This window comes from Microcaecilia unicolor, chromosome 3, assembly GCF_901765095.1.
Source record: "Microcaecilia unicolor chromosome 3, aMicUni1.1, whole genome shotgun sequence".
Classification (NCBI taxonomy): Eukaryota; Metazoa; Chordata; class Amphibia; order Gymnophiona; family Siphonopidae; genus Microcaecilia; species Microcaecilia unicolor.
In genome coordinates this window covers 390,799,658-390,827,652 of record NC_044033.1, presented here as the reverse complement: position 1 = coordinate 390,827,652, position 27,995 = coordinate 390,799,658, and the positions used below count along the sequence as shown (strand labels likewise).

The window sequence follows — 27,995 nt, the reverse complement described above, 5'->3', positions numbered from 1 at the left end:
AAGCTAATACTTATTATCCTGTCTCCAGTTGTGGCTGTTTCCCAGCCCACTTGTTGAAGGCTAACTGAAGGACAGATTGAGTACTGTTTTATCATCCTTGCTAATTTTGTTTTAATCAGCTCCCAGGTGTTTTTATATGAGCTAGGAAGCTGTAGAGATTTCAGCCAGTTGTTTCTTCAACTTCATCAGTAACTGGTATTTTGGGGGCTTGTTTTGTTCTTCAGTCTAGCGAGCTTACTGCTTTGTTTCAGAAGCTTAAAAGTTAATCCCTTCTGTTCCTGTCCATAGAAAAGAATACTGCTGTGCTGCTATCTTTTGGCCAGCTCAACATTGGAAAACAGACTGTTTCTACAAGAAAATAAAGTTTTTAAGCAAATAATTTTGCTTTTGTGTTCCCTTTTGGCATTCCACACACAGTAGAAAAATGGTGATGATGCCCCTGTATGACTCTGGTGAGACCTTATTTAGAATATTGTGTACAGTTCTGGAGACTGCACCTTCAAAATATATGAACAGGAGGATGGAGTTGGTCCAGAGGACAGCTTCTAAAACGGTCAGTGGTCTTTGTCATAAAGCATATGGGGACAGACTTAAAGATCTCAATATGTATACTTTGGAAGAAAGTAAACCAAGGAGTAGGGTAAAGATTTGGCACTTCCAAAAACCACAAGGGAAACTTGTCAGTATAATTAAGTGGTGTTTATTGAAAACACATCAAAAGACTCGACACATAGGATCTCTAAGGGAGTGAAAGGGAGAGTAGATGGTATGGATGGGCAGACTGGATAAGCTGTATGGTCTTTATCTGTGTTCATTTTTCTATGTTTTTAGAAAAGCATTCCTTCTCAACAGTAGACTTCAAGGGCATGAGTCCCAGCCACTGATATACCTTGGGTAACCCAGGAAGATGTGTTATTTTTTTCCCCCTCTTGTAACCTGAGAGACCTTTCAATGGTCAGTGTTCAAAAAGTTGGATATGAGTGTTGAAGAAATGTTGAGCATCCATCTAACAAAGATTGCTGCATTAACACTGATGCAGAGAGATTCAAGCCGTTCTGGAAACAATGGTAGTACCTGGAGACATGGCATTACTGATGATTCAGAGGGCACAGTACCAGTTGCTTCACTGAGGCATCAGAATTTAGACCCCTACAAGATAGACTTGTACTCAGAAAAATATGATTTGAAAAACAATTTACTATTTTGCAGTAGCAGTGTGTTAAATCTCCTGAGTGATTTGTTTTGACCCAGCCTCCAGCTACTAACTGCTTGCAATATGCTTTACCCTTTGTTCAGCATTTCTTAGTCGGCATATGTTTCAGCTGTCTTGTTTAAACACTGTACCTGTTTCCTGAAGAATGCTCAAGCATGCTATATAGCTAGAGATTTATGGGTGAAATGTGTAATTTCTTAAACCTGTAGCAATAGATAATGGTGTTTTCTTGTTCTTTTACGGCTCAGAAAACTATTTTTCAGATCATTGTGTTAACTTCTATTACGTAGTTTGCCTTCATCTTAAAACCAAAAACAAACAAAGAAAAACAAACCCCAAGCTGATCTAAATTTTCTGCACTGCATGTGTCTCGCAGCCAGTCAGATAAAGAAAAGAGTACGTTAGTTCCCTTACTCATAGCTATTTTCTCCAGTACTTAATTTTATTGATGCAACTGTGTGACTCAGATCCTGGCAGAGAGAGATTCCATGTAGTCTTAGTGGTTCCAATCTGCACTTATCAAAATGTAACAGCAGGATTAAAACTGCATTCTTCTCTGCTGATAACCTCTGGAGATCAGTACAATCCGATTGGTTTGCTCAGATAAGGTTCTTTTTATAAACTGTTTTGTAGTAGTAGTACAATTCATTGCTTGCTGGTATGGATATTGCCAAAATTGGAACATAATTTTGTATGGATGAGTTCCGGGGATGATTTTGGATGTGGCTATCACAATTCTAGAACTGAAAACTGAGACTTCACAAGCAGCCAAAGAGTGCTATTGAGTCCATAAGGAAATCTGCTTCCTCAGAGATTCCTAGTGTCTTCTGATTCTGCATTCAACTTTCCACCCCCACCCCCCCACCCCCCCCCCCCCCCCCCATTCAGGGAGAGACTAGCATTTTCATTAAAAATGAACAGTTTCACTTTTGTCATACAAGTGGTTAGGTCTTTTCAATGTGAATTCTGCTGGAGAGAACAAAATTTATAGAGGTTTTCTGATAGACTAAGAAATCAATATTCAGTGGCAAGGCTACTATATGATTTTAAACACATACATTATGAGGATAATTTTAGAAATGATTTCTGCTTGTAAAACCTGATGTTACACTTTGGCCTTCATTTTAAAAGCATCCCTACGTGTAAAAAGCAGCATTTTAACATGGATTGCCTACATGTGCAAATAATTAAAGAAAGACAATATTTACATGTGCTCATCCACACCACATTTAGATAGCAAGGGGGAATGCAGAGGGAGTGGTTTGGGCAAGCTGAAAATACTAACATGTATTCCCCATTTTACCAGGGGAGTACAGGTAGCTCTGAAAAAAATCTGCATGTCAGCATTTTATACTTGCCACGAGGCACACATAAGCATCTTCTGGTAGGAGCAGATGTAATAGCTGAAGCCAGCTCACCCATCTGATTACCCCTCCTCCTTCTGCTGATATCTCCCTCCCCTCCCCCTGAAAGATCCTTGCAGTTCAGACCTTGAATAATCATCCTCTGTACATGGCTCCCCCTGTAGACCTCCACATCTTGATCCCCATACTCTGGCTTTTACTGGGGTCCCAAGGTTTCTGGAGTTTAGTAGGAGCAGGAGCTATACCCCAGTCAATCCCGTCTTCTGTGTCCCAGGGTTAGAGTTGTACCTGTGACCCCTAGCAATAGATTACCATCTGTGTCTAGAGTTCTGCAATAAATCCTTGAGATTCTTCTCTGCCGGGTGGTGTTGTGTGGACACTGGAGCTAGTGTCCATCCTCAGTACATCTGGAGGGGAAACTTGCTTTGCGGCATTGGTGTACACTGGAGTCTAAATGCGTTCAAGACCTTGATGTTTAGCCAGTTGGAGACTCAGATTAATCTGACTGAGCACTCCTGGGGTTCTGACTACGAGACTGCAGAGTTTTCTGAATTAGAGGACTCCAATGACTTTCTCTCGGATCCCTCTCCTTCACCTGAAAGTGGAAAGTCTCACTCAGAGGATGTTTCCTTCACCAACTTTATTAGGGAAATGGCTGATTTTATTCCATATCAGTTAGAGATGGAAGAGGAAACAAGGCAGTAATATTGGATATCATCCAATTCCTTGACACCCTCCCCCTTCCAAAGGGAAGGTTTGACCATACGTGTTCAATAGATCCTGAAGGATGTGCAGATGAGAAATGTAGGCCTCCCACATTCTCTGTACCTTGTTAACAGAAAGGTGGACTCAATGTACGGAAGACTCTCAGATTTGAGAAGCAACAATTCTGTGGTTGTTAAATCAGCTCTCAAAAGCACCAAAATTTCCAAGCCCCACTTATTGGTGCCCACAGGGAAAGGTGCTCAGATTTTGGATTCTGTGGGAAGAAAAATTTTTTTTTTAGAATGTCATGGTCTCTTTCTACCAACTTTTCATGAGCCAATATATATATGAAACACTTTGTGTAAGATTGAGGAGTTCTCTCTGTCAGGCAAATCTGTTCAGTTCTTCTCACTGTTGGGCAGAGGGAAGGTGTGTGGACTGCAGAAAATCAATTTAACCTTTGATACTTTCAAAATAGCATTGAGAGTGTCTGTAATAGTTACTAGAGCTCGTTGACTCCCATGGCTGTGAGCTTCAGACTTTTGTTATGAAGTGCAGCAAAGTCCTCTAATGTGGGGAAAGCATCTTTGTAGACAAAATCAAGGAGGCAGTGTGCCTTATAAAAGAGCACTATAAAACACTCGGATCACTCTTATATTCCCCCTTTGACCCAGCGTCTTCCAGTATGTATACAAGTGGGAAGCGAAGGAGAATCTACTACTTTCAAAGGCTTATGCATCCTCCTCCCTTGTATTCCAGACAAGATGTAATTTGAATTACCAAAATTAGTTCCATTTCAAATTCCTTCTATACAAGTTATCCTTGCCAGAAATGCAAACAAAATGAGCAGGAAGCCCTGTATGTGGGTTTCATACTCCGGGTTTTTGGTTTGCTCAGAAGAAAATTTGTCAGATAAATTAAGCGACCTCAGGGCAGTATGGGATGCTCTAAAGACTTTCAGAGCTCAGTTGGCCAATAAAATGATCCTGGTCTAGACAGATAATCAAATAGCCAAATACTATGTCAGATAGCCAGGTCAGCAGGAACTGGGCCATCTCTCATGAAATGACTTTCAAAGCTACATAACTGGCAGGGAAATAGTGTGTCCTAGATGATAACCTGAGCCAGGTACTCCAACCTCATGATTGGTCTCTGAACTTAGGAGTAGCGAAGATGATCTGTGATCTTTTATAAGTGAGGCAAAGTAGCAGTGGATCTCTTTGCATCTCCTCAGTTCTGCTCCAGAGTAGGGACCCAAAGCAAGCTAGTCTCATATTTTCCCTCCTGGATATTTTTTTTGGGGGGGAGAAGGGGATTTCTTTGTGTCTGATCCACTCATATGAAGTCTCTTAAAATTTGAACAGGATTAGAGGACAATAATTTTCATAGCCCCATATTTGCCAAGACAGGTCTCGTTCCCTCTCCTTCAGGAATTATCCATAAGGAGACCAATCCAAGTTATGAGGGAATTAGGGAGCAATATAGTCCCCTGAGCCTGTGTGATTAATATTGTTCCCCGAATCCACCCATCTTTTTGTTTTTGATCCAGATAAACCTGGGACCACAGTCGTCAGGTGAACAGTTTCCAACTGACTAGCAGACTGAATTTCCTCCACTTATGGTATGCTCAAGTAGGCCTGACCGTAAAGGGTCATGACTAGGCTCACAGTGTCAGAACCATGGCAGCCTTGGTAGTTCAATGAAGGTTGGCATCTATGAAGGAGACTTGCAGAGCTCTGACATAATCATTGGTCCGTATAGTCGCATCTTGTTATTGTTTGGAAAGGGACTCTGTGTGAAAATATGCTTGGTCTTTCTGTTCTTTGCAGTGTCATTGAGATTTAGGATCCAACTCCATCCTCCCAAGACCCCAGGCGTGCTGTTTGCCAGTTCTACCAAAAAAACCAGCATAAGGAGGAATCCTATTAATAGGGCAAACATCATGAGGACGTGCAATCTTCTCAAGGTTATCTAGAGTGGCCGGGTGAGCCCAAATTGGTTTTGGTCTGCTAAATCCATATATCCTGGGAAGCCAGAAGTTTTCAGCATATATTAGCTCTACAATTACAACAGTTATCTAAGTAACAGATGGAATGATCAAAGGAACCATAACTGATTTAATGAGCCATTCGCTGTTTCACTGTTCCAACTATGTATACTTAACATGTCCATGGCTTAATTTTTGAAACAAGCATATGATACTGGCAGGATCAACCAGATAGCTGTATATATTTTTACATGTATATAAAATAGGTATTCTTGGGGGCATAGTTAGGATTTACACAAGAACTTTGCAAAATTCAAACTATGTGTAGAGAACCCGGCAGATGTGTGTGCATTTATACCATCTCCAGAGCAGACATAAATATACACATGTAAGGGTAAGGGATTTTTTTGAAAAAGCTTTTGAAATTTAGTGCTGTCTATCTAGATAACCACTCAGAAAGGAAAGAAAATATAGCTATTGAACAGGGAACATATATTACCAAAGGAAATAGTATTGACTGATGTGATGTGTATGATTGATACAATTAATTGTTTTGTCCTGTTTGGTATGGAAGTATTTGTTAGAGCTGTCCTATCATAAAATGGATTTCTTTTATACATTAGAATATCATTGTATGCTATGTGTATTTTTAAAAGATGTAAACCGTTCTGATTTGCTATGCGAGAAGTAACGGTATAGTAAATAAATAAACGATATACCACCTTTCTGTGGTACAATCAAAGTGGTTTACATTTATTTTATGCAGGGTACTTTCTCTGTCCCTAGTGGGCTCACAATCTAACTATTGTACCTGGAGCAATGGAGGGTTACCAAGCTGCAGCAAAAGGGGGCCTGTGCTGGTGACGGCGCATGTTTTTGACTTGCTCAGAGTCCCCTTTTTACCGCAGTGGGTAAAAGGTAGGTCTTGCTTTTGTACGGGAAATTGCTGTGTGGCAAGTAAAGCACTTGCCACACGTCCATTTCGGGGGGGGGGGGGGGGGGGAGCCCTTACCACCACCCATTGAGGTAGCAGTAAGGACTCCTGCACTAAACCAGCAGTAACCGAGCAGCGCATGGCACTACCTGATTACCACTGGGTACACACCAGCACTACAAAAATAAATATATTTTTGTAGCGCTGGAAATGACAGCACGCTGGGGGTGGGAAGTACCACCAGGCTGCTGCGGTAACCCGGCGGTACTTCCTTTTTAGTGAGCAGTAAGCCCGCGTTGGGCTTACCACCACTTTGTGAAACGGGCCCTAAGCGACTTGCCCAGAGTCACAAGGAGCTGCTGTGGGAATCAAACCCAGTTACCCAGGTTCTTAGCCAACTTCACTAATCACTTGCATGAAGCATTTTCCCTTTCTGAAATGGTAGCCTATTAGTCATAACAGCCACATATGTGTAAGGCCATTTCTAAATTTAACTCCATAATGTTCAAAATAATAATCCTTGATTTAAAGCTTTAAAATTGTTTAACATTATTAATAACAATAAAATTTCAACCTTACAATTTAATAGTAGCAATAAATTGTGCATAAAAATTCAAGTAAATAAAACCTAATTCATTCTGATTGATAAAAGGCATATATGAAAAGCCAAATCTTAAACCTCCACTGAAAAATCAAGCAAGCTATAAGTGAAGGTTTTGGTACCATAATGTTAGACCTGCAGAGAAGAAAATACCATTTATCTTTTTCGTATGAGATTATCTTGAATTAATGATATAGGAAGGTTTTGGGATGAGACACATGTATTCGATATGAAATCTATAAAGTGTGTTTGGCATTCTTGCCAATTGCCTGGTGGTCTGTAGAACAGGATAAGGTTTAGGTGGTCTTGTAGGGTAGGATGGTTGATTCTGACGGAGGCAATTTCAAGTTGTCTATCTAACCTAGCTTATCTCTTCTCACACATCCCCATACTTTCTGTTGCCCCCAGCCGCATACATCACCTTCCATTGTCTCTCCTATCTTATCTCTTTTTCACCTGTCCCCATATCCTTAGTTGTCTTTAGTTCATCTTCTGTACACACTTATCTGCTACCCATCATCTCCCCTTCCACACATCCTTTACCCTTTGTTGTCCTCAGCTCTTCCCCACCCCTACACACATTCTTCCCATACCCCTTGTCTCCTCCAGCTTACCTCCCCTTCCTTACATGTTCTCGTTATCCATAACATCCTCTCCCATTTTTCCTTAGCCCATTGTTCTCCCAGTACCTTTCTCATCTTCTCTCCCTAAACTCAGTCTCTCCTGGCAGTGTCAGCTGCTGCTGTGGCTTTCCTTCACCCTGTGAATGTTGCAGCATGTGATCAGCATGGCCCTTAAAATCCTGAACTGTGTTCTCAAGGCTTTCGAGAGCAGCCCAGGAGTTCTTGCACCATGTGATTGCACACTGAAAGAGTCACACTGTTGTAGAAAGGCTGTAACAACTGCTGAGTTTGAACCAGGACTTTCACTCCCTGCCTTGAGCAAATTCTGCAAGGCACAAAGTAAATCCTGCACCTTCTGCCTTAGGGAAATTCTGCTCAAATTCTTCAGTATTCAGTTGTGCAGAATTCCAGATGGAGTTTTCTTGAGGAGGATTTATTGAAGCCAAAGGCCCTCTTAAATAAGTAGCATATGATACTGATTTTAGTCCCCTAGTTCTTGACTCCAGTCTTGGTTCTGTATTGAGTAAATCCGCACAGATGATGACTGTTTCCCGTCTTCCTTTAACTTAAATCACAGGTCATGTTGCATGCACTTTAGACAGTCTCTTCAACTTTCTACCCTGAATTTGTTGTCTATTTTTTATTTTTTTTTTTTTTGTAGAACAGGAGAAAAAGAGGGTGACCATGAGGCATATTTTCAAAGCACTTAGCCTCCCAAAGTTCCATAGAAACCTATGGAACTTAGCCTCCCAAAGTGCTTTGAAAATATGCCTCCATGTAGTCAGGGCTTTGAAGTTGGAGTCGGTAAAAATGTACCAACTCTGACTCTAGCTTCAAAATAAAAATTTACAACATCATAATATATGGTAAATTTATCATTTTATACTTAACCACTTTTTTTGTTCAGGTTCTTTGTTCAGGTTTCAAATAAATATATTTTATGGTCTATTAGTCCTAATTTTGTATATTAAAACAAATTCTCTTTCTGTAATTAAATTTCTTTTAAATTTACTGTGCATAGTAGGACTCAGATAGTAGAAAAATTGGTGTCTGAGCTGGAGTTGAAGGTTTGATTTACTGACTCCACAGCCCTGCTGTAGTAGCTGTATGTATCAGAAGAGCTGTAGACCGTGCTTAGCAGTTTCAGCAAATGCTTTCTTGTGCAGCAGTCAGCACTATATAGTGTTCCGTTTTTGTTCACAGAAGTTAGCTTGAGTTGTATTCAGCCTGTAAAATTATACTAAATATGGTACATAAATCAGTAGAGCCAAACCATGTGCCACATAGCAAGTAGTAAATTTTTAATTTTGATGGTACTTTTTTATGTTTTTTAACAGGTACTCAGAGCGCAGTAATACAAAGTGTATTGGTATCACCATTGAGACTAGGCCAGATTACTGCCTGAAACGACACCTGAGCGATATGTTGTCGTATGGCTGCACGCGGTTGGAGATTGGAGTGCAGAGTGTTTATGAAGATGTGGCCAGAGATACCAACAGGTGAGATGGACATTGAAATATCTGAAAAAAAAATTTCTCTTTGTAACTCAGGAAAACAAACCCATGCATGTATGCTTTCTTCAAGCGTATATATCTTTTTTTCATTTTATTTTGAAAGGTGTGGTTTTGTACACAAGCTCATTGGTGTGCCAACAAATATAGAAGGTCCTCCAGTTTGCTTTTTAAGCTTTTACATCCCTGAAGAGATACATTTGATAGTATTTTGAGAAGAAAATAGATCATTCCTAGAGCCTCTGGGAATTCAAAGCCATTTCTAGGTAAATATAGCACAGTGTATTGTCTTGAGAATGCCCCTTGCTACTTTCAGTGCAATCAGGGTTTGTTTCTACCAATTCCTGTAGTAAAGTGTTTAACAATTTGGTTCCCCTGATAAATAACTTCTCCTCATTCTATTTTCTTTAGCTTAACTTCTCTGCTTTTTCAGGGTTTGCTAGATATCACAACATTAAATAATGTGTAGTGTTCTCCTTTGTATCTTCTTAAGAAACCCAAATATCTTTTTTTTCTTTATTTTTCATATCTTACTAAGGCTTACTTTTTTCCTACAGTTTTGTAGAGTTAGAACATAAGAATAGCTATACTGGGTCAGACCAATGGTCCATCCAGCCCAGTATTCTGTTTTCCAAACAGTGGCCAAGCCAGGTCGCAAGTACCTGGCAGAAACCCAAACTGCGGCAGCATTCCGTACTACAAATCCCAGGGCAAGTAGTTGCTTCCCATGTCTGTCTCAATAGCAAACTATGGACTTTTCCTCCATGAATTTGTCTACACCTTTTTTAAATCCAGATACGCTAACCGCTGTTGCCATAACTTGCGTCTGCTGAGTTTGACTTTGGTTCGTAGGAGAATTCCGCACAAAAAGGTTCAAAATTCTGTAAAGGTCTGAACACTGTTTTGTTATTTTGACAACGATCATTTTTTTTTTCAGTGCTATCTAATCATAAAACAGAAAAACGCAAAAAATTGCAGAATTTTTGAACATTTTGTATAGTGGTCCACTAGGACTACAGTAAGTGTGTATCAGAAGGAAACCTCCCCCACCCCTACAAGTTCTCTTGTCCTCTATCCCTCCCACAGCCTCAGTCATTCCAGCTTTCCCTATCACCCTCAGCATTGACTTCTTAGCGCTCTCCCCACACCCTGATTTTTCCCCATATTCTTTCCACCCATCCTGAACTGTATACCCCCAGGCTTAGTTCCTCCCCATACTCAAGCTCATCTCCCATTCTCAAATGTAGCTGAGAAGAGCTTTCCAGGCTAAGTTCACTGGTTTTATTCTACATATTTCACTGCTTTGGCTGGCTAGCATTTAATATAGACTCCAAACTCTGTTTTGATTGTCAAGTTGCACAGGTAGTGAAGAAGGGTTTTTTTACTGGCTCCATCATCTTTGCTGTAGTAGTAGGTTTCTGGACTTTGCATCTTTGCACACTTTGATTCATGCATTTATTATCTAAAGACTAGACTATTGTAATGTTGATCTTGCTGATATCTCTCAATATCAACTTTGCTGTTTACAAACCCTCCAGAACTCAGATGCAAAGAAGTATGATCATGTTTCTCCTTTATTGATTCAACTTCATTGGTTACCCATAAAATATTGAATCTGGTTTAATACATTGTTATTACCCATAAAGGAGGAGATTCAATATATGACGCAGAAATCAGTGCTGACTAAGCATATTGTATAAGCAGCGCTAACACGCTTAGTTGATATTTCAGTGCCTAAACTAGGCGCCTCCATTTACACCAGCAAAACATGGCATAAATTCCAATGCATAGATTTAGGAGCACTGGGCCATATTCTGTAACTACGTGAGTAAATTTTGGAACTCTCACGAAATGCCCATTTTCCCTGCCCATAACTATGCCCCTCTTTGCTTGCGCATATTAGAAGTTACACACACTGCATTACAGAATGCACTTAGCAAGTTGTGTCCGTAAATTCTAATTATTGTCAGTGCTTATTATTGCTTAAGAGCTGTTACCAACGCTGATTAGCTTGTTAAGCCAATTAAGTTACGTGTGTTGTGATAGAATACGCTTGGATTTCGGCTTGGATCTCTAGGCACGCTGTATAGAATCTGGGAGAACACCTTGGAGGTCTTCTATCTTGACACCCTAGTAATACCATGCAGGATAGATGACTTTATAAAGAAGTACAGTCGGTAAGTGCCAAATAAAGATTTGATTAGGTATGTACTTTCATGCATTCTCCTCCAGTTTTGTTTTTTTTTTTTACTTTGAATTTTATTGAAATAATATCTCAAACATAACAACGAGCCATTGGCTCCAGCATATGACATTACAACAATTTAATTTTTATTTTAAAGTTATTCTTATAACCCTCTTATCCCCCCTATTCCTCCCACCTTTCCCTGCCCCCCCTCTCACCCTCCCCCTCCATGAGCCTCTCAACCACTTATTCCTCCAATAGCCCAAACCCCCTCAATATCTGTTAGATGAATCCATTCAGGAGCCTCTGAATTATATCTCCCCTTACGTTTATCAGTCAATTTTTCCAACTCTATAATGGTTTTAAATTTCTCAGCCCAATTTATATATAGTTGGCCCAGCTGACTTTTTCCAGTGCATTGCAATAGTGGTTTTTGCGGCGGCTAACCCCATTCTCTTGAATCTCTGTTGCCATCTCTTTCCCCTCTGGTTCCCCCACCCCAGGAGACACCATTTAGGATTGCATGGAAAAGCACTTTCTAGAACTTTAGACAACTTATCCGTTATATCTTTCCAATAAGGTTGAATCAAACTGTACTCCCACCAAACATGAAAAAAAGTTCCCGTCTCCCTTCTACATCTCCAACAGCTATCAGATGCTGCAGGAAACAGTCTTTTAATTCTGTCAGGTGTATAATACCATCTGCTCAGCACTTTATACGCATTTTCTTTAATGAGCACACACACCGAGGCTTTCTTGACTTCCAAGCATACCCTCCTCCATTCTGCCTCTGAAACATCCTGATTCAAGTCCTTTTCCCATGCCTCCATATAGGTCATTTTCATGAAACTCTGCCCCCTGAGGTGTCCATATAGCCATGAAATTCCTTTCCCCCATTTATCCATATGCCCCCATACTTTTTCAAATCCCTCGTGACCTTTGAAGTCCTCCCTGGCCCATTTCTCTGTACTAATAAAGTGTTTGACCTGCATGTATGCATATAAATCGAACTCTACTAACCCATGTGTTTCCTGTAATTCTTCAAATGTCCGTATATTCTACCCTCATCTAGGCACTCATGAAACTGTATGAGCCCTTTTTGAAACCAGTTTTGAAATACCTTATTGTCCCTTCCCCCCGGAAACCCGGGTTCCTGTGTAAGCCATGTATACATAGATCTATTCCCTGTCTCTCTTAACTTCCTTTTCAACCTCCCCCACACCATGAAGAGATGAGATACAAAAGGATTCAGCGTAAGTCCCTTATATGTCTGCTCTGGGATTGATGCCCACAGCAGACTATCCAGCTTTCCTTCTCTTAACAAAAATTTGCTCTAGCCTAGAAATTGGAGATAAGTCTACTTTACTCCATTCCTCTATCAGTTTTAATTGGTCCGCCCAATAGTACCACTGCACATTTGGCAACCCTCTCCCCCCCTCCTCTACCTTCCCCCATAGGATTTTTTTCGACAGTCTAGCCGGCCTGCCCGCCCGCCCGCCCACACAAAGGTCCCTATATCTGACTGTAGTTTTAAAATTTCCCTTCTGGGTACTAATATTGGCAGTGTCTGAAATAGAAAAAGCTGTCTGGGTAAAATGTTCATTTTTACTACTGCTATTCTCCCCCACCATGACAACCAATTATTCTTCCATTTAATCAAATCCTGTCTCACATCCCTGAGCAAAGGCAAATAATTTAACAAGAAGAGGTTATCTAGATCTTTTGGTATTATAATTCCCAAATATCTAAAACTATGGCCTGTCATTTTAAAAGGAAATGCCTGTTTCAGCTGTTCCAGCTCTACCACTGTGCTAGTAATTCCCATCATCTCAGATTTATCATAATTCACTAAAAACCCCGCCACTTTACAGTATAGGTCCAATTCCCTTATTATAATAGGCAGTGTCAGTAATGGTTGGGATACATAAAAAAGAATGTTGTCTGCAAACAAGGTAATTTTGTGCTCATGACCTCCCAATTTAACTCCTCTAATGTCTCTGAGAGTCCGTATTCTCAAAGCCAGAGGTTCAATGGAAATAGCAAACAACAGGGGAGATAATGAGCAACCTTGTCTCGTTCCTTTTGCTATTGGGAAATATTCTGAGTACCCTCCATTCACTTTTATACGCGCCACTGGGACTGTATACATACCTTTTACCCATTCTAGAAATGCGCCCCCCCCATTCCCATAGCCCTCATCACTTCCCACAGGTATTCCCACTCTACCCTGTCAAATGCTTTCTCCGCATCCACCGCCAAAAGTGTCAGTGAATCTCCCCTCTTCTGTGCCCCCCATGTAATATTCAGAGTGCAGCGAATATTGTCTGCCACATGTCTGTGTGCTATGAATCCTGATTGGTCCTCGTGAATTATATGAGGCATCACTTTCCCCAAACGATCTGCCATAACTTTGGCTAAAATTTTTACATCTATATTCAGCAGAGATATCGGTCTATATGATCCACACACTGCTGGATCTCTCCCTGGTTTTAAAATGACCGATATCCCAACTTCCCTCATACTGGGAGGAACTCCTTGGCCCCCCCAAATTTGCATTGCCCACCCTAACTAATATTGGTGCCAGTTCCTTCCCAAATATCTTGTAATATTGCCCTGTATATCCATTGAGGCCAGGGGCCTTTCCCGGTTTTAACCCTTTAATGACCCTGAGAACCTCTTGCGTTGTAATTTCAGCCTCGAGCTCAGCCTTTTGCATTCCTGTAATTTGTGGTATATCTAGCTCTTGTAAATATTCTCGCATCCTTCCTTGGGACACCACCTCCCCTTTAGAGTATAGTTTCCTGTAAAAATGAACAAATTGTCTACTTATGTCCTTATCATGGTGCAATAGTTCATCTCGAGCACCTTTAATTTTTGTAATCGTATTTTTCACCTGCCTTTGTCTCACGCTTCTTGCTAACATAGTACCCGCTTTATTGCTAAATTCAAAAAACTTTTGCTTCATCAATTTTCTGGTATATTCCATCTTTCTCAATTGTATTTTTTGCAATTCTGTTCTACATTCTACTAATTTTTTAAAGGTCTGCGGGTCCCCAGTAGCATAGTGTTTAACCTCTAATTGTGCCAGTGTCTTTCGTGTATGCAGCTCATGTGCTTCCCGGTCCCTTTTTTTTTGCGCACCCCTTTGAATAAGATGCCCCCTAACTACTGCCTTAAGGGCATCCCATAGAATCCCTTCCGTCACCTCCCCATTATCATTGATTTGAAGATAGTCTTTTATTATATTACGCACATCCTGACATTCTTTTTCCTCCGCAATCAAAGTATCATTCGGCCTCCACACTCCTTTCCCAATTTTTCCACTATTACCCATAAAGGCGCATGATCAGAAGCATGTATGCTTTCAATCTCAGCTTCTTTTATAGCCCCCCACAGTGACCGGCTGCACCATAGTGCATCTATCTTAGTATATGTGTTTTGTGCATGGGAATAAAATGTGTAAGTCCTCTGTCTGGGATGTTGTAATCTCCAAATGTCCACCAGGTCTAATTCTGCCATAAGCTTAATAAACTTCCCCCTATAGTGCTTAGTTCCCTCAGCACGTCCCAAAGAGTGGTCTAAATTTGAGGCTGTGAAGTTAAAATCCCCCCCTAATATTATCTGACCTTTCCCAAATGCACTGAGTTCTTGCCTGATGGATTCAAAAAAGGCACCCTGTCCATTATTAGGGGCATATATATTAACCAGAGTAATGTGTTGCTCTCCTATCTTCCCTTGCACCGCTAAACATCTTCCCTCTTTCCCTTTGAAAATAGCTTCCTGAACAAATCGAAGATGTGCTTTAACAAAGATGGCAACTCCCCCCCCCCATTCCCCCCCCCTTAGGGTCCGCCAACAGAAAGCAGTCTCCCAATTGTTTACTTCTAAGCAAGTGTTCATCTTGTTTCCTTATATGGGTTTCCTGTAACATAATCACATCCCATTTTAACCGGTTTAATTCTTTAAATACAATGCTCCTTTTCCCAGGGTTATTCAGACCATTGACATTCCAAGTTCCCACCCGGAGTCTTGCCCCCCCCCTTCCCCCCCTCCTCTCCCCCCCTGCATCTGGCTCTGTTGTTCCCTCTCTGCCAGATCAGTCCCTGAGGAATTGAGCCATCGCCAGAGAGCTGCCCCTCTTATATCCCTCCTCATTCGCTGCCCCCCTACTTATATACCTCCTATAGTAACCAAACATCCTGTCTCTTCCCTTCCACAATTATCAACATTCAGTCAATAGATAGTACTATCATCCTGTGAGATCCAATGCTGTTCCAGGCATCATGGTCAGTCCACTCCACTGGGTTCAATCTGCGGCCATCCACACTCGGGGACCCTCGCCCCTTCGCTCCGCGCACTTTGTTCCATCCCTCTTTACTGTTCTTAGGACTTGGTGTTCGTTGCTTGTCTGTCTGTTCCGCTGTAATTGGCAAATCGGTGCACCCCAACTCCTTCAACGACTTCCAAGCCCCTTCAGTAGACGGGAATCTCTGTGTCTTATTACCCACTGTAACTTGCATGCCCAGGGGATAAAGCTGGGGCTTACAATTCTTCCAGGCAATCTCACCCAGTCCCCGGGCTTTTCTCCAAATTGCCTCTTTTACTCCAAACTCATGAAAACAAACCACAGTGTCTCTAGGTTGTCCTCCCCTTTGGGGACCAAGGCTCCTATGGGCCCGATCAATTTTAATGCGTTTGAAGTTTTGCTCTTCTCCTCCTGTATTTCCCGGGTTCATAATAAAATTGAACAGGTCCTGAATTACTTTCACCACATCCTTAAACTCTGCCTTCTCCGTAATCCCTTTAAATCGCAAATTGCATCTTCGTGGGGATCTGTTTTCCAAATCCTCCAGCTGCAATTCTAAGTCTCTTCTCAGCTGCTGTTCTGCTTTAAAATCTTTCTGCAGGTCCCGCACCTCCTCTGCCATATTTTCCACCCTCTCCTCTGTCTCTGCCACACGGTTTCCAATCTCCTTCAGCTCCTCATGCAGCTCTGTAACTGCATTTTGAATACTAGTTCTTGTGGCCACCATTTCAGCTTTTAAGTCTTTAAACCAGCGAATAAACGCTGTCTTACCACAGTCAGCCTCTTCCTCTGTTGGTTCCTTGATATCAGGGTCTGACTCAGAATCTCCAGCAGCCATCTTGGAACCTCTCAAGCTAGCTCGTGGCCCAACACTCTTCGAGGATCTGGATCCATCCGGCAGGTACTTAAACTTGGAGAGTCTTTTCCTCACTGCCATACTTGTATACACTACAGGAGCCTCTGTACTCGCAAAATCGCCGCATTTTTCCAGGGTTACAGCACTTATTTACTCTCTCCTCAGCAGAGCCCTGAAATCAGGCTGCCATCCCTGAGCGATGACGTCACTTCCTCCCCTCTCTCCTCCAGTTTTATATTCAAGTGACCATTACTCACAGACTCCTGAGGCAGGCATTGTTGCTGAAACAGTGCTGTGTCGAGTCCTATTTCATTTATTATTAAAATATATTTTTCTACATCACATCTCCTTAGCTTTTTGAAAGTGCCCTGTTGATCACGCTTCTTTGTTGCTCCATTATAAACCATTTCATTTGAGCAAATGTGTGGTTAAACTCCAAACAATGAGTCACTAATGGGACTGTCAAAGTGAATATGCACAACTCGCCCATCTATATTCAGAATTGTCTCTTAATATCTGCTTGTATACTATTACTTTGTTTTATTATCATCATGTTGACCAAAACCCTGCAATACTAAATGTTTATTTACTAACATTCTTCCACTACTCATGATGTATTGTAAGCCACTTTGAGCCTGCAAAGAGGTGGGATAAGGTGGGATACAAATGCAACAAATAAATAATCTAGTGCAGTGTTCATTAAGACATTGTCTAATAGTCCATCCCACATAGATCTTCAAGCAGGGACAGATCTCTATATATAAAAGGCACCTCCAACGTTCTAATGAAGCCTCCAGCCGGGAACTTGAAGTGGCATAGATATCCGGTTTCCCACAGACTGTCTGACCCGCCCTCATGTCACAACGTGATGACGTCGAGGGCGGAACAATGCCAATGTACAAATAGCATCGCTCACATGCCCCGCCCTCGTGTCAAAACGTCATGACGTCGAGGGCGGGTAATGAAAAAAAATAAAACAAAACTCCGACTTCACACACAAACAGCCTGCAGCAGGCTGCAATGGAACTCCCAAGGTGCCGGGGGAGGGTTTTCTGCGGGAATGGGGGGGGGGGGTCCAAAAGGGTCGCGGCACGGGAGACCACCAGTGACTGTGCGGAGGCGCGCATGCTCTCTCCTCACTAACGGAAACCCTTTTCCCCCTCCCTCTCCTCCATATTCTGCCATCTTTCCCGCGTGCTCCTCCCCTCCGGGCCCGCATCTCGACGCATGATTGCTTGCACTTCAGAATTGCAACGCGCCGGTTCCGGAATGCAATTAACAGTTCCATCAATCGGTACGAGGCGCCATTCCTTGCTACCACACCCAGATCGGTAGGCTACAATGACGCAGAACACGGACAGACAGATCACAGCTGGACGGGAAATTAGCTAGGGAGAAAAAGAAAACCCGGAGCCACAGGTCTGGGGAACATATCTAAAAAAAAAAAAAAAAGAAAATACTGATTCAAGAAGGGAGGTACAAACACAATAAAATTCCGGAAAGAAACAGGAAGAGCAGGCGAAAAAAAAAACCCCAACCCATCAGAGACACATACAGGGAGGGAGAAATCCAACAAAGAGAGAGAGGGAAGGAAAGGAGTGAGAGACTTTCTAAACATTCATTGCAAAAAACAAATACCTTGCTAGCACCCGTTTCATTACTCTCAGAAATGGGCCTTTTTTTTTTACTAGTAATTACATAAATAACAAATGTTGAAGAAGAATTAGGCCTTGCGTGCAATTTGTATTGTCTACAAGTTGTAGGATGTTGCCACACTGAACATTGAAGCAACATTGGACAGGCTTTGCAGCTTCCACACAGACTGTGTCCTAAATTAACTTGTTTCAATAGTTGAGAAGAAAAATTAGAAGAGACTAAATGATTAGCCAATTAATTTGCCCCATGAGTAAGCAGTGCAGGTACTTTGTTGCAATATAGGCAATAGGATAGAGACAGATAAGGAACTTATAGAGGTCAGACCCTCTGCAAGTGAAAGGACAGGTTTTTTTTTGTGTTAATAGGATAGAATAAAAAGGGGGTGAAATAGAATAAAGGAGTCAATAGTTTATCGGGAAGATATTAAGAGATATTAAGAGCAGGACACAGGTAACCTCAGTTACCAATCAAACCAAGTCTGAAAATGCCCAGCGCAGTTCCCAGCTCACAAGGTAAACTTAGGTTCTACTACCCAGCTCAAAACAAAATTGCTCCTCCTGGTGACTCATAGCTCTGGAGGAGGGGCAATTTTGTTTTGAGCTAGGTAGTAGAACCTAAGTTTACCTAGTGAGCTGGGAGCTGCGCTGGGCATTTTTAGACTTGGTTTGATTGGTAACTGAGGTTACCTGTGTCCTGCTCTTTAATCAAACTTTAAGATATCTATCCACTGAACCACAGAGTGTAATTCCTTGCTTAGGTGGTCCATTCGTTCCTCCATACTTTCCAGGATTGTTTTTAAATTTCCACTCCAACGATGCCTCATCACTGCAGACACCTTGGCAATTATCTGTGCATGCCAAGGCACCGCAGTCACTGGAGACGGTGGTCCTGCTGTGTCCACCGTCTTTGCCTCGCCAAACTTGCCGCGCTCTCTGTCTTTGTGCTTATACTGGTGCTGACCCAAGAGCACCAAAGCTTCAGCCACCAGCACTTACTAGTTGTTCGGGTGTGAGATACCTTAAAAGCTGTATATAGAAAGGAAAAAGAGATGGGACTCGATATACTGCCTTTCTGTGGTTATAATCAAAGCAGTTTACGTATTATATACAGATACTTAATTTGTACCTGGGGCAATGGAGGGTTAAGTGACTTGCCCAGAGCACAAGAAGCTGCAGTGGGAATTGAACCCAGTTCCCCAGGATCAAAGTCTGTTGCACTAACCATTAGGCGACAGAGGGCCTAGAGCTGAGTTCTCTAATGTCCCCCCAGCTCCATAGCATCACATGACTCCCTCCCACGAACATGTTATTGGGTATGATGAGTTTTAGGTGAAAGTACTGTTTCGGGGGTAAGACACCACCAGAATTGTTTATTGGCTTACCAGTTTGCGTGTTGCAAACTAATATGTGTGGTAGATTAATTTTGTAACAGAACAGCTATAAAAGTTTTCAAAATGTAACTATTTTATAATGGCTAAAGTTACCAGACTAACCAGAGAGGGAAAAACAGTATACATAAATAGCAAAACAAAGAAAAAAAGAAGCACAACAGGAGTCCTTTATTTCAATCAGACCTGACATGGGCTGTATTTTCGTGTCGGGTCTGATTGAAATAAAGGACTCCTGTTGTCTTAGTTCTGAAGGCCTAGTTGTGCTTCTTTTTTCTTTGTAAAGTTACCAGACAAAATAATTATGCAAAAATTATATATCTAAGGATATATAAAGCCTATTAAAGCCTTCCTCTGTTGTCTCGAGATCAATTCTGTCAGTGCTGCAAAGAACCATCAGTAACAAAGAAAAATGCTTCTAAGGGAAGGACACCCGAAGCACTTTCACTAATAGCCGAAATACTGATCTGTGTTGAGTCTGGATCTACAGGCTTAGTTTTATGTTGCACATACTTATTTTTATGGTATACTGCACAAGTTTGGACCTAATAACTTACTATTTTATGGTCATCGATTTTATATGTCATTAAATTTTTAAGTTGGAATCAAATTGGTCTTCCCCTTTCATTTGACATATTTTTACTCATAGAGGAGTGTTTGCTCCCTTTTCCTATATTTTAATTCGTTTTAGACAAATTTGCGAGTGTTCTACAACAAACTGATGTGCTCTTGGTCTTCTAATTCAATGTAATGTGTGAGGAATCAGTTACTAGTGTTGTAGGAATGGAGAGACTTTGTAAAAAGAGTGAGGAGAGGGTTTAAATGTATTTTTTGCTAGACAGGGTGTCAGCGGACCCTGGCCTGGGACGTAGGCCATAGATGGCTACTAGGAAAGAGAATAAGGCGGAGGGCTGAAGTGCACGGAGCCGCCCATAGCATGGCACCATGCACCCATGCCTCAGCTGTGAGGGGGGGGGAGGGTGAGCTGCCATAGCTGTGAAGCCACGGTTACCGGAAGGGAGTTTTCATGCCATTAGGGGCTCCCTGCAGGGAAGGCGGGGCTGGAGCCGTGGACTTAAAGCCCACAGCGTTACTGCACACTCCCTCTTTCTTCCCTGGGGACACAAACAGGAGCAGCCTCCCCTCCAACCCACCCACCCCTTTCTCTAATTATTGTTTATATTATATTGCGCATTTCACAGCTTGGAGGGCGGGAATACCCGACCCTGAGTGATTGGAGGAGCGCTAATTCATCAAGTTATGGTTTGGTGCAGATGGGTTCACTGCACCTGGGTTGGACACACCTTGCTACACGGCGGGAGCATCCTGTGTACTTCATATAGCACGTTTGACAGGCTTGCTTATGGCGGCAGACTAGGTGCTTTCATTGTAGCTTGTTAAGAGCTTACAGTGTGGCTCGGATATCATGTTTTTGATTGTATTATATACAGTTATGTCTTCTAATAAAGCTGCGGCCAAGTTGTTCCCACTTAATCCAAAGTGAATGTGATATTTATTAATTTGTGTTCAGAGTATTAAGAGGCTGGGACAGGGTGTCACGGTTGCCTATGTTAATTCCTCTTGAAAGTATACAAAAGAGTACAACCTCAGTGCAGGGTAAGGGCAAGTTTAATAGCACCAGCCTTAGCAAGTCAGGCAGGTTCAATCAACACTAGCCTTTAGTGCAACAAGTAAGGTAAGAGAGCTGTCACTCTTGCAAACCTCCAAAGCAGGAATTCAAACCAGAAACCAACAAGGCCAGCATGGAATCTCGGGAACAAGAATACAAGGCACAGGTGAGGGATTCAGCAACAGCAGTAGAAGCACAAAGACAATGTGCTGAATGGCCCAGCATGAAACCAGTCCCCTCAGCTTTTTGGGCTGGCCCTGCAGGAGGACAAGGCACACTCAAAGGCAGGAGACACAGGAATACACACACTTATTCAACAAAGTCAGGAGGAACAGGAGCACAGCTCCTCCTGAAGGTGCAGACAAATGCCTAGCTGTGTAAGCAGCTAAGTTCAGACTGTCTGCACTAGCTCCCTGCTAGCCCTAACATAAGGCAATAATTTGACGAGATTTCTTAATTCTTTGATAATTTGACTAACTGAATTAAAATTTCTTGTGAATTGTCTGTCCTGTATTTTAATTATCTCTTTGACAAGAGAAGTGAAAGATTATAATTATCTTTCTTTCTCTGCATTAATGAAGACACACTGTATTAGACTCAATTGTACTGTTCACTCAAAAAAATACCAGACTTTCAGTTAAATTTCAGTTAAACTTATAGAACTGTACTATTCCTCCCTCCATTTCCCAAGCCAGACCTAATTCCTGTTAAATTTCAAGAATGAACAATAAAAAAAAAAGAGATTCTCAACAGTCCTTTTATCGCCTCCTAATCTTGTTACATGATAGTTGCCCCAAACTGTGTGATTTGTGTTAACTATAACTTGTTACATATTAGCTACAGAAATTAGTTTGAATGCATTGGCATCAATGAGACACAATGTCACACATCACCAACAGTGTGACCTGAGTCACTTTCAGAGTCCTATGACACTGCTCTCTAAAATGCTAACTAAAATGAAACCTAAACAGCCCTAAATCTTTCCCTTGTTGGTCGGACTCCATGAGAGATCTGAACTAGAGAGTTGCACAGGGGCTGGAATCTTACCCGTCCCCACCCATCCCCTCTGGAATCTAACCCATCCTTGCAAGAATTTTACTTTTACTCACCCAGTCCCGCAAGAATTTAATGGTACATAAAAAAAAAAAAATTCTGGTTGTCTCTCTCTCTCTCTTGCAATAGAGATCTGGTTTTCCCCAGTTCTGTTTTGTTAATTTAGATTTTTACTTAGGGGTGGGGAGGGAGGTAATTGGGCTAGGGGTTGGGGTTTGGAATCTTTCTATTAGAGACAGAAGAATTAAAGCTCTCTCTCTTTCTAGTCATGGTTGTCTTATTTTTCTTACTGGACGTTTCCGGGGTGGGGGGAGTGATACGGTGATGGGGGTAGAGATGGGACTGGCTTTCGTATCTATTTTGATCGTACTTTCTATGTAGTTGTTTGACTTTTTTCCTGTTTAGCTGTTAGAGTGGTTACTAATAGCTGTTGTTTTATATGGAGCATGTGAACAAAAAACAAAGCCGGGGGGGGGGGGGGGGGGGGGGAATAAAATGGTTGAAACCGATGACAGAGTGTACGGTGATGCCTTTATTTTTTTTAATGCTTCGATGTTGGTTTATTGTGTATTTATATTGTTGGCTATGTTATCAATAAAAATGGTTAACATAAATAAACTTTAAAAAATCCCTGTTCAGCTACAGTGATCATAAGTAGTATAAAGAGTGTGAATATCTCATTAGTGGCCTACACTGGCAGCCAGTTAAATGTCACTGCCAGGGAAGGAAAGACTGAAAGGGAAGAAGTGTGAGAAATCAATAAGTAAAAACGTAAGATGTGCCATGCTGAGTTAGACTAAAGTTCTATTGAACCAAGCATCCAGTCTGACAGTGGCCAATCCAGGTCACAAGTACCAACAAGATCCCAAAGAGTAAATATATTCCTTGTTTCTCACGTCCAAGGATAATTGGTGACTCTCTCAAGTCTACCTAAATAGTAGAGGTTTATAGAGTTTTCATCAAGAAATTTGTGTAAATCCCTTAAAAGTGGCTTAGGTGCATTAACAATTATTAGCCAAATAAAAGATGGCAAAACCTACTCTACTTCTAGGAGTGATTATCAGGGAATAGATTTCTTATTAGGATATATTGAGTATTTTTCAGGTGATCTGGTTGGCCAGGTTAAAGACAGTACTCTTGGTCTATAAACCATTGGTCTGACTCAGTGTGGTTCATTTTATGTTCTTAAACAGCCAGATCCACTCCTTCAGTTCAATGACCCCACAGAAGGGGAGGCACCAGGGCCAAACTAATAACTGAAATAATTATAAATGACATGAAACTGACTCATCCTGATTGCCCAAAGGCCCTTACTCTGGATCCTCTATCCTATTATGTGATGCAAGGTTCCACATTAGGAGTCACCACCCAGGAAAAGGATCTAGGTGTCATTGTTGATGATAGTTGAAACCCTCTGCTTAGTGTGTAGCGGTGGCTAAGAAAGCAAATAATGTTAGGAAAGGAATGGAAAACAAAAATGAGAATGTTTTATAATGCCTTTGCATCGCGCCATAGTGCGACCACACCTCAAATACTGTGTGTAATTCTGGTCACCATATCTCAAAAAAGATGTAGCGGAATTAGAAAAGGTATAGAGAAGGGCGACAAAAATGATAAAGGGGATTGGATGACTTCCCTGTGAGGAAAGGCTAAAGTAGCTAGGGCTTTTCAACTTGGAGAAGAGACAGTTGAGAGGCGATATGATACAGTTCTATAAAATAATGAGTGGAGTGGAGCGGGTAGACATGAATCACTTGTTTACTCCTTCCAAAAATACTAGGACTAGAGGGCAAGCAATAAAGCTACTAAGTAGTAAATTTAAAACAAATCAGAGAAAATATTTCTACACTCAGAGTAATTAAATTCTGGAATTCATTGCCAGAGAATGTGATAAAAGCAGTCATCAGGGTTTAAAAAAGGTTTGGATAATTTCCTAAAAGAGAAGTCCATAAGCCATTTTTAGGATGAACATGGGAAAATCCACTGCTTTATTCCTAGGATAAGCAGCATAAAATCTGTTTTACTGTAATGTGATTTTGCCAGGTACTTGTGACCTGGTTTGGCCACTGTTGGAAACAGGATACTGGGCTTGATGTGCCTTGGTCTGTCCCAGTATAGTAAAAAAGAATCAGAAGGTGAGAACGTGAGGAAAATAACCAAATGAGAGACGTCCAATCCAATAGTTAAAATATTTAATCAATACTGTGTTCATCAACAAAGGTCGGTGGCAGAAGAACTGGGACGATTTGACACGGCTGTGTTTTGGCAACTATGCCTGTGTCAGGAATCACAAGTTATCAATGATGTGTCACTAGCAACAATGTGATGAAACAGTCATGTAAAAGTGCTGCATATGAGCTGTAGAGAAATGTCAAAATACCACATCAAAGCAAGGCTTTCTTTTAATAAAAAGGAAATAAGCCAGAGTTCCTTCTAGTCCTATAAAATTCCCCTCAAATAGCCCTTTATGTGAACCCAAGCTGTTGGGGGAGAGAGATGGTGTTGTAAGAAAATCAAGAGCAGTACTCAGCACCTTCCCCATTTTCAGAGCCCTGACCACACTATGGTGTGTACCTTATTCATCCTACCCCAGACCAAGTTGTACCTAGAAGCAGCGAAAGCTATAATCAGAGGCACCATTGGAGTAGAATTGTTGTTGCCCACCATCCAGCAGGATTTAGAAAAATTGCACAGAGTGGGGTTGAAGAAGGTTGACGTTTCTGCCATGCTACATTTTTTTTTTAATATGTGCACTTTTGGATTCTTTGTGTGTGAGCTGACTGGAATGGGTTTCTTCCAGGCACTGTGATGCTGAATAGCTATCCTTCAGGCATACATTACCTATTTATATGGTTCTTGTAATTCCTGTAGCCTATCTGCTCCACCCAGGATACGTTTTGACTTTGTTTTTGCTCATCATCTCTTCATGGTGTAGCTGTACTTCCTTAATCTTACATCAGCTTATCTTTCTCTCCAGTATTCCAGCATTCTCTGTCTGCCTGCCAATTTGTGGTACCGATTGGTGGTTCTGAGCATTAAGTACACTGACTAACTGGGACCATGTATCTGCTGAACCTTGGCAGTGATCATCTTTGGAAGTGTTTTGAGCTGTTGAGGGAAAAAGAAGTAGTGGTGGTCCCTTCCTTGTTTAAACCCTCATCTAACCCTGTGGTCTCATGAGCTACAGCAGTCTTACATATTGTAGCGTGGCCAACACAGTAGTCACAAAAGAGAGTGGGAGGGAAGAGATTGATACATGATGCCCGCACTCTGGCCCAGCATCTTCGGTATTTCACAGAACCCTCAGACATTTGAGAAACTCATCCAGGCTAGAATCTACTGTGAGCTGCTTAAAGCATTGGTTCTCAAACTGGTCTTGAGAGACTTTTATCTTCTCAGGATTTCAGGCTTTCCATAGTGAATGAATAGGAAACATTAGGGATGTGCATTTTTGTGTTCCCTAATTAGTGCGTGTTATTTGATCTAGTTCCCACTTTTTGGTAATTACATGCACTAGAATAAGACAACATAAAACAGCACAAATAAAAAAAATGAAACAAAAAAGAGAATGAACACCCTCTTTTAAACATATGTACATGTATAGATGGCTTGGCTGGATTGAGTTTACAACCATGGAGTGATCCGAGTAGTGTTGAGTAATGTACCACTCTAGCTCCTGAAGATGCTGTTAATCGGCGAAACACGGCACTGTGTAGAGCTCAAGATGAGTAGAAACTTTAAGAAATTTCTACTTAGTGCACAATGCTTACTTTGAGCCTTTGAAGTCCATCTGCACAATATCCCAGTCGACTAAGACAGCTTGGTGAAATTTGGACAGTTTGGGCATCATATGGACTCAGAGAATGAAATCCAGTATAAGAGCAGATGCCTGAGGATCTTCTCATCAGCTAATCATATGATAGGACTGAGTTTTCAAATCAGCTGGGCAACCAGTGATTGTGTAAAAAATTTGCTTTAGATGCAAGCAGGAGGTGTGGAATTCTAAAGCGTAGGGTTTATAAGCTTAGTGTTTAACATTTATGATTACAAAATACCAATATTTATGTATTTAGTTATTAATAAAAAAGAATGTAAAATGTAAACGTCATTTGGTGAAGTGGCTGGCTTTATGAGTGATGCATATTCTTTATGGATCTCATGAAAATTTTACCAGCATTGGACCTCCGAGGATAAATTTGGGAACCAGTGCCTTAGATATTGGTGTGACGAAATGAAAAGGGACTGGTAAATACTGTCTTATGCAAATGAAGTACAAAGTAATGTAAGACTAAATCTTGGTAGTTAGTTATACAGGCTGTTTCATATGACTGAAAATTTAACAAGTTTATTTTTAACATTTTTTTCCTTTTATTTTTCTTGGATTTTCCCCTTCAGAGGTCACACAGTACGAGCTGTATGTGAGTCATTTCACCTGGCTAAGGATGCTGGATTTAAAGTGGTGGCACACATGATGCCGGATCTTCCAAATGTGGGGCTAGAAAGAGATATTGAACAGTTCATTGTAAGTATATGTATTATGCTGGTTCATTTAGACACGTGCATCCTGCAAAGTCCCATTAGAGCTCCTTGTGGCTTACAAAAAGAGTCAAATTGGGCATTCCCAGAGAGCTACAAAATATTAAACTACTGATTAAACTACCAAAAAAGATGCATGTTAAGAGTTTTCTTAAATAATTGAAATTGAATTATTTTCCTAATGTTTAGTGGAAGAATGTTCCACCATTTAGTGGCTTGAAAAGAAAATTGTCCATTATATACAGTCTTGTAAATAATATGTTTAGGACTTGGGAATTGTAATAATAAAGGAAGTCTATCAAAGTTACACTTATTTTGAGTAAGTTTTACAATGTCTAACAATACCCTGGAGCAAGCCAATATAGTATTAAAAAAAACGTCATAGTACATAATTTAAAAATAACTCGTGCCCTAACTGGGAGCCAGTAAAGTTATACCAACAGTGGAAAAGCTAATTCAAATTTAGGTGACCAGCAAATCAGCCTAGCAGTAGTGTTTTGAAACTTCTGAAGTACTTTCAGCAAACCATCAGATAAACCCACAAATACAGTATTACAATAATCTATCTGAGACAGAAGCAAAGTTTGTGCTACAGATTGAAAAGCATTAAAATTTAGACTAGGTCTTACCCTTCTCAATTTTTTCATTATAAAATCCTTTCTTAATCATGTGATTTGTATGTGATTCAAATGTCAAATGCTCATCAACAATGACTCCCAATATCTTCAGTTTTTCTAATGTAAAAGTCATACCATTTGTAACCAGAACTGTTTCTTCAAAAGGTTTAAATGTATTTCCCCAAACTATCAACTTTGTCTTGTCATTGTTTAGTTTTAATCTGAATGTTGAAGTCCAGCCATCTAAAAGGCCAAGCATATATTCTATTTCTTGAATAATCTCAGTAAATGTATGTGTCTCTGTGACATCATCTGCATAAATGTAAGTTTGAAACTCAGCCTTAAGTATAATAGCAAACTGTGACATTAGAGCATTGAATAAGATAAGGGAAAGGGAAGCCTTGCAGAACACTGCATTCTGGGATCCAAGAAAAAAGAGTACTGAACTGCTAGTGCTTGCCTCTGTCTTTCCCCCTTTGATACTGGATTTGCTGGTTTACCAGCACAGAATCCAAGTAGAAGATCAGCAGATTTCATTTTAAGTTTAACGTGTTTAGTATAACAAGCTTATTCCACTTAGGTAACCAAAGGTGACCGTAACATTTTTATAAGATCACAGTGAATATTCCTCAGGCAACTTCTTTTGGGAACTAGATCAAATGATCATCAAGGGACAGTGATAGAGTATAGAATGTGTACAATTATCAGGAGATCAGTTAGCCAGACTGAAATCCCTGCACAGACCCAAAGCTGTGTCAGGGTCGCTGTGTGCCCTGCTGTGACTCCTGATACATTAATCCAATAATATTAAAGGAAACGCCTAAATTTTAA

General features: G+C 41.0%; 1 protein-coding gene across 1 annotated transcript in view; it reads left to right on the top strand.

The window, feature by feature from the left end:
• The window catches only part of ELP3 (elongator acetyltransferase complex subunit 3), a 221,960-nt gene that overhangs the window by 58,878 nt on the left and 135,087 nt on the right, over positions 1–27,995 (top strand). The window contains exons 8-9 of the mRNA XM_030198697.1: positions 8,765–8,926; positions 26,407–26,533. Coding sequence (XP_030054557.1) covers positions 8,765–8,926; positions 26,407–26,533 — 289 coding nt within the window. The remainder of the gene's footprint in view (positions 1–8,764; positions 8,927–26,406; positions 26,534–27,995) is intronic.